Raw genomic sequence first — 7403 nt, 5'->3', positions numbered from 1 at the left:
CACTGTACAAATTGTTAGTAAAAAAGGAATGGAATAATTTACAAATCTCATAAACTTATATTTTATTCACAATAGAATATAGATAACATATCAAATGTTGAAAGTGAGACATTTTGAAATGTCATGCCAAATATTGGCTCATTTTGGATTTCATGAGAGCTACACATTCCAAAAAAGTTGGGACAGGTAGCAATAAGAGGCCGGAAAAGTTAAATGTACATATAAGGAACAGCTGGAGGACCAATTTGCAACTTATTAGGTCAATTGGCAACATGATTGGGTATAAAAAGAGCCTCTCAGAGTGGCAGTGTCTCTCAGAAGTCAAGATGGGCAGAGGATCACCAATTCCCCCAATGCTGCGGCGAAAAATAGTGGAGCAATATCAGAAAGGAGTTTCTCAGAGAAAAATTGCAAAGAGTTTGAAGTTATCATCATCTACAGTGCATAATATCATCCAAAGATTCAGAGAATCTGGAACAATCTCTGTGCGTAAGGGTCAAGGCCGGAAAACCATACTGGATGCCCGTGATCTTCGGGCCCTTAGACGGCACTGCATCACATACAGGAATGCTACTGTAATGGAAATCACAACATGGGCTCAGGAATACTTCCAGAAAACATTGTCGGTGAACACAATCCACCGTGCCATTCGCCGTTGCCGGCTAAAACTCTATAGGTCAAAAAAGAAGCCATATCTAAACATGATCCAGAAGCGCAGGCGTTTTCTCTGGGCCAAGGCTCATTTAAAATGGACTGTGGCAAAGTGGAAAACTGTTCTGTGGTCAGACGAATCAAAATTTGAAGTTCTTTTTGGAAAACTGGGACGCCATGTCATCCGGACTAAAGAGGACAAGGACAACCCAAGTTGTTATCAGCGCTCGGTTCAGAAGCCTGCATCTCTGATGGTATGGGGTTGCATGAGTGTGTGTGGCATGGGCAGCTTACACATCTGGTAAGGCACCATCAATGCTGAAAGGTATATCCAAGTTTTAGAACAACATATGCTCCCATCCAGGCGTCGTCTCTTTCAGGGAAGACCTTGCATTTTCCAACATGACAATGCCAGACCACATACTGCATCAGTTACAACATCATGGCTGCGTAGGAGGAGGATCCGGGTATTGAAATGGCCAGCCTGCAGTCCAGATCTTTCACCCATAGAAAACATTTGGCGCATCATAAAGAGGAAGATGTGACAAAGAAGACCTAAGACAGTTGAGCAACTAGAAGCCTGTATTAGACAAGAATGGGACAACATTCCTATTCCTAAACTTGAGCAGCTTGTCTCCTCAGTCCCCAGACGTTTGCAGACTGTTATAAAAAGAAGAGGGGATGCCACACAGTGCTAAACATGGCCTTGTCCCAACTTTTTTGAGATGTGTTGATGCCATGAAATTTAAAATCAACTTATTTTTCCCTTAAAATGATACATTTTCTCAGTTTAAACATTTGATATGTCATCTATGTTGTATTCTGAATAAAATATTGAACTTTGAAACTTCCACATCATTGCATTCTGTTTTTATTCACAATTTGTACAGTGTCCCAACTTTTTTAGAATCGGGTTTGTAATTAAAAAAGCATATTATTCTGAAAGCTTGAAGCAAATCCCATAGAAATTTAATATGGCTTTACAGTACCAATAAATTATATTTTATATTAGTGCTGTCACATGATTAATCGCTAATATATGTGTGTACTGTGTTTATATATATTATATTATGTATATATAAATACACACACACATACAGTATATATTAAAAAAATATTTACATGTATATGTATGTGTATATATATATATATATATATATTCATATAATTTATAAATCTAAATATATTTAATACTGTCACTGTCTAAATATATTTAATCTAAACATATTTTTAATATAATATATACATGCACGTGTGTGTATTTATATACATATTAAATATACACAGTACACACACATATATTATGTAAACAAAAACTTTTATTTCGGATGTGATTATTATTTATATTTTTCTAACTATTATTATCATTTGTCATGCATTATCAAATAATACATTATTAATATCATGTTTTATAAATACGATGGTTTCATTATAAAATGGTGATTATGTATAATCTATAATAATTTTATTATTATATATTAAAATTAAACACTCAAACTAATAAATGATATTAACTATCTGAATCTAACCATTTTAGTAAATGAATGAACTAAATATTTTAACATATAATTTTCAGTTATTGAACTGTTGATTTAATTTAATAATAATTATTTGTTCAATAATTCTGTCATCAAAGTGTTCACTTTAAAAATAATTTAATATGGATTTACAATAACAGCATGTTTTATACATAATATTTAATAAATATTATTACATTATATACATTTTTACAAGATGTTATCATCTTATAAAAATCATTATCAGATGGACACCCAAATTAATAAATAATATCATCTTAATCTACTAGTGCTGTCATCCAAAATAAAAGGTATGTAATCATTTGACACCACTACAATCAACCCAAATCATGTCAAATGAAAAAAAACTACCTAAAACTATACTTTTACATGTTCTGCAGTTATTGAAAAACCCAATCATTTCCTATGTGTCTCTGTGTATTTGTGCAGGAACACCACTAGATGTCCTCAGCTGCCTTCTCGAACTCCACAGCAGCCACAGTAAAAGACAAAGATGCCTGAACATTCATTCATTTATTCCTTTTATAAAAACACAGTGTTTCTAAACAGACCTTACAGCAGCACTATGTAGCTTTTTCTGTGTTCGAAATGTGTATATAATGAGCGAGTACATCATGCATTCATCTTCCAAACCGCGTTTCTGTCTTATTCCGAATCACTCTGGTACACTTATAATAACTGCTTATATTCTTATATTGCAGCCTGGTCACCGCTGCTGAGTAACACATACCTGCGTGAATCGCCATAGACATACACTTAGGGAAGTAGATCCGGTCGGAATGTTCTTCCGCGGGATGTGTGCAGTTCTGTTTATTAACCGCTAGAGTGCCAAAAGTTACATAGTGCTGTTACATAGTGAATACAAATCCATTAACAACATTAGACACAAGATTATACACCTCTGTGCACGGTATGTACAGTGTGAGAGCTGTGAACATCAGAGCTCATAGAAGTCCAGATGCGCGCCGGACTGGAAGTCGTTGTCCAGCAGGAGCTTTATGAGTTTGGCTCCGGACTCCTCGCAGGAGAGCAGCTGGCCCTCGGAGAACATCGAGGAGAAGGAGCGCCGCAGCTGCAGATCGCCGGAGGAACGGCGCGCCTGCAGCTGCATGTCTGTGTCCAGAGGACCTGCGGCACAAAACACGCTGGTCTCATAAAAGCTGACCGACTTGCTGTAGAAGCACATGTCTGTCTGTTCTCTGCCTGTTATCTGTCTGTTATCTGCCTGTTATCTGTCTGTTATCTGTCTGTTATCTGCCTGTTATCTGTCTGTTATCGGTCTGTTGTCTGCCTGTTATTGGTCTGCTATCTGTTTGTTATCTGTCTATTATCTGCCTGTTATCTGCCTGTTATCTGTCTGTTATCGGTCTATTATTGGTCTGTTATCTGCCTATTATCGGTCTGTTATTGGTATGTTATCTGCCTGTTATCGTTCTGTTATCGGCCTGTTATCGGCCTGTTATCGGTCTGTTATCTGCCCGTTATCTGTCTGTTATCTGTCTGTTATCTGTCTGTTATCTGCCTGTTATTGTTATTTTCCTGTTATCTGTCTGTTATCTGTCTGTTATCTGTCTGTTATCGGCCTGTTATCTGCCTGTTGTCTGCCTGTTGTCTGCCTGTTATCTGTCTGTTATCTGCCTGTTATTTGTCTATTATCTGCCTGTTATCTGCCTGTTATCTGTCTGTTATCTGTCTGTTATCTGCCTGTTATCTGCCTGTTATCTACCTGTTATCGGCCTGTTATTGGTCTATTATCTGTCTGTTATCTGTCTGTTATCTGCCTGTTATCTGCCTGTTGTCAGCCTGTTATCTGTCTGTTATCTGTCTGTTATCGGCCTGTTATCGGCCTGTTATCAGCAGTTGGCTTTTCCTGGTGTCACATTGTCCCCCAAACCAAACCCCTCTGAGCTAGAATAGTCTTTAAAAGTCCCTTTTGAGAGTTAATATTTCAATATTTTGATGAATTTCAAAATTTTTATTTTTAAATTTGTAATTTTTTTCAAAATAGTTTGTTTTAATTGTTACATTTTTTAAGTTATTTATTTATTTTACAGGTTTATGGTTACATTTCAAGTGTTTTATTTGAGTTGTTTTTAAGTTAAAATTAAGTTATTTGTTTTGTTATATGATTTAATTTCAAGTAAGCGTTTTAATTTTTGTTTTTATTTTAATATTTTTTTTACTGATTTAGTTTTTTTACATTGTATTTGATTTAATTTAAGAGTTCATTTAAAAAAAATTTTTTTTTTAATTATTTCAAAAATAAATAATAACTTTTTTTAAATATGTTTTATTTTAATTGCTTTTTTAAATGATATGTTTTAATTTTTTTTGTTTTTTTATTTCTTTTATTTCAAGTGTTTTGTTTTAGTTGTTTATATTGTAATAGTTTTTTTAATGATTAAGTTTTTTTAAATTGTATTTGATTTAATTTAATTGTTCATTTTAATAGTTTTTATTTTAATTTATTTTAATTTGACATTTTTGTGATTTAATTTAAAAAAAGTTTATATATTTTAATTGCTTTTTTAAATTATATATTTGGCATTATTACGATTGCATTTTAATGTGTTGTACTTTAATCGTTTTGTTTTAAAATTAGTTAATCTTTTTTATTCAATTTTTAGTAAGCGTTTTATAGGAACAGTTTTCAGAATAATTTTTGTTTTTATTTATCTTTTATTTCAAGATGTTTTGTTTTAGTTGTTTTTATTGTTTATTTTATATTTTTATTTAGTAAGTGTTCATTTTAATTGTTTTTATTTTAAAATGATTTATTTTAATTTGACTTTTTTATGATTTCAATTTTCATAGTTTCTTTTAAAATTATTTATTTATTCATTGCAATTGAATTTTTATTTTTTTATTTTTAGTGTTTTATTTTATTTGTTTATTTTAAAATGATTTATTCAATTTCACGTTTTTGTCATTTAATTTATTTATGACCTTACATTTGTATGGATTTGTTCATTATCAGCTCATGCACCCTGATTTGGGAAACCCTTAAACAGACAGAAACAGTGTATCTCTGCTGAATAGTGACAGATGCGGGCTCCGCGGCACTCACCGGGTGCGTAACTGAGCACTCTTACGTCCGGCTCCTCCGCGGCTAACACGCGGAACATCATGTCGCGGGCGGCTTTCCCGGTGCAGTACAGGACCCACGACGGGAAGGGCTTCAGCGCACACAGAGAGCTGATGTTGACCACCGAACGCCGCAGACCCAGACGGCGAGGAAGCGCTTGCAGGACGCCGGCCGTCACACTGAGCGCTCCGCTGACGTTCAGCGCCAGATAACGGTTGACCTCCACCGGATCCGTGAAGGTCAGCGCGAAGCGAGACACGTCGCCCAGAGACGCTAAACCGAAGAGGACCAGCTATCACTCACGTTCTTCACACTACGTCTGGTTTTCCAATGCAACAATATAACCATTCTTAAAATAAGATACATTTAAAAGCAAAATGGCATCTGAGATGAAGTCTTGTTTTCTGAGAAATGTATTCAAAGCCAGAACATTTATGCTTTCAACAAGAAATATATTTTAATTAAGTTGATTATTTTCTGACTTCATTAGTAGATACCTGTTTTTGTTTTGAGCATAAACGCACTTAATTTTTCAGAAAACACTTGATAAAGTAATTTAGCTTCAAGTAAATGTAAATATTTGTACTGGAAAAGAAGACACACATATTTTGCAGTGAATATAAATCAATAATAAAAAATAGGTTTCAAATAAATGTATAAATTCTTTAAAAATTGTAATATATTTTAATAAATTATTTAAAAAATATATATATATTTTTAAGAATTACATTATATTATTATAAATAAAAATTAGATTTAAATGACTAAATAATACTAATATCTCAAAGTACAGTACAGAAATGTGATGTAAAAATAAATTACAAATATTGATTTAACAGGAAAACGAGACAAAAATACTAAATCAGTAATAAAAAAGATTAAATTAAATTGATAAAATTCAATCAAATATAAAAAATAAAGTAGATTATTTGTTTTATATTTTATTCTTTCTAAAGACATTTTAAGGATTTAATTTGTGGAAAGTGTTTTATTTTAATCATTTTTATTTTTAAATGCATGTATTGTTATTTTACAGTTTTTATTTATTCTTAATTGTTTTAATTATTAATTTTAATTTTTATGATTTAATTTTTTTAGTAAGTAAGATTATGCTGTTTTTATTCTAAAATTCTTTTAATTTCCCATTAAGATTTCTAGTGTAGTATTTTTACTTGTTTTTATTCTTAAAATTATTTATTTATTTATTTATATATTTTTAAAAAATAATTAGAAATGACATAATAAAAAAATTAATGAACGGTGGATTTAAATAAATTAATATATAATACATCTAACAGTACAGTACTATATAGCATCTATAATTTTTATTTATTTATTTAATACTGTTTAGATATTAGTACTGGAAAACAAGACAAAAATTATTATTTATTTTTTTTACAGTGGAATGACACTCCAGCGCACCTGCATTGTTGATCAGGAGCAAGTGGTCCATTTCTGACACTGAAGTCTCTTTAGCTGCCTGAACCGTTTTTTCCACGCCTTCCTTCTTCTCCAGATCGGCTTGCACGCAGCGGACGTCCAGCTGGTTCTGTCTGCCGTACAGGGTTATGATGTCCTCCTTCAGCCGGTTGAGCTGCTCTGTGGTTCGAGCGACCAGCATCAGGACGGATCTGGGCTTCAGCAGGCAGCTGAGCTGAAACGCCAGCGTCCGGCCGAAGCCTTTAGACGCTCCTGTGATGATGCACAGAGCTCTTCCCAGATCCCTGGGCTCTGGACAGATCTCGTCTTCCATGTTAGGATGCTGCAGAAGCCTTCAGAGACGCTGGATGTTGGGTGTTGCTGCATCTCAGCAGCGTGTGGTGCTTTATATCCAGCGACTCCGAGAGGAACGAATGCATTTCATGCACCGAGTCACAAAAGATCATTCATAAAAAGAGAGTCAATGCCGTTTAATCATGCATGAGTTCTGTGTGATAGAAAAGCATGCAGTGTTTGAGCATGGCCTAGAGATGGAACAAATTATGATTTTTTAAATGTTTTTGAAAGAAGTCACCGAGGCTGCATTTATTTGATCAGAAATAGAGAAAAATTTGAAATATTTGTGTGGAAACTGTGATGCATTTTATTTTTCAGGATTCACGGATGAATTGAAAGTTCAAAAGAACAGC

General features: G+C 33.5%; 1 protein-coding gene across 1 annotated transcript; it reads right to left on the bottom strand.

Annotated features, from left to right (window-relative positions):
• Positions 1 to 3126: 3126 nt before the first annotated feature.
• sprb (sepiapterin reductase b) lies at positions 3127 to 7027 on the bottom strand. Its single transcript, XM_016255800.1, has 3 exons — positions 6697 to 7027; positions 5257 to 5547; positions 3127 to 3317 (listed from the first exon to the last, which is right to left on the bottom strand). Exons 1-3 carry the CDS (start codon positions 7025 to 7027, stop codon positions 3127 to 3129), a joined length of 813 nt encoding a protein of 270 aa, XP_016111286.1.
• Between the last annotated feature and the right edge of the window lie 376 nt (positions 7028 to 7403).

This window comes from Sinocyclocheilus grahami, unplaced genomic scaffold (assembly GCF_001515645.1).
Source record: "Sinocyclocheilus grahami isolate Dianchi unplaced genomic scaffold, SAMN03320097.WGS_v1.1 scaffold1369.1, whole genome shotgun sequence".
Classification (NCBI taxonomy): Eukaryota; Metazoa; Chordata; class Actinopteri; order Cypriniformes; family Cyprinidae; genus Sinocyclocheilus; species Sinocyclocheilus grahami.
The sequence above is the reverse complement of the archived record's forward strand: the minus strand, read 5'-3'. Positions and strand labels throughout refer to the sequence as shown.

Coding starts and splice junctions, on each gene's coding strand:
- sprb (XM_016255800.1), bottom strand. CDS start 7,027: ATGGAAGACGAGATCTGTCCAGAGCCCAGGGATCTGGGAAGAGCTCTG. Junction 5,548..6,696: donor GCTCCTGATCAACAATGCAG/GTGCGCTGGAGT, acceptor TCTTCGGTTTAG/CGTCTCTGGGCGACGTGTCT. Junction 3,318..5,256: donor AGTGCTCAGTTACGCACCCG/GTGAGTGCCGCG, acceptor TTTGTGCCGCAG/GTCCTCTGGACACAGACATG.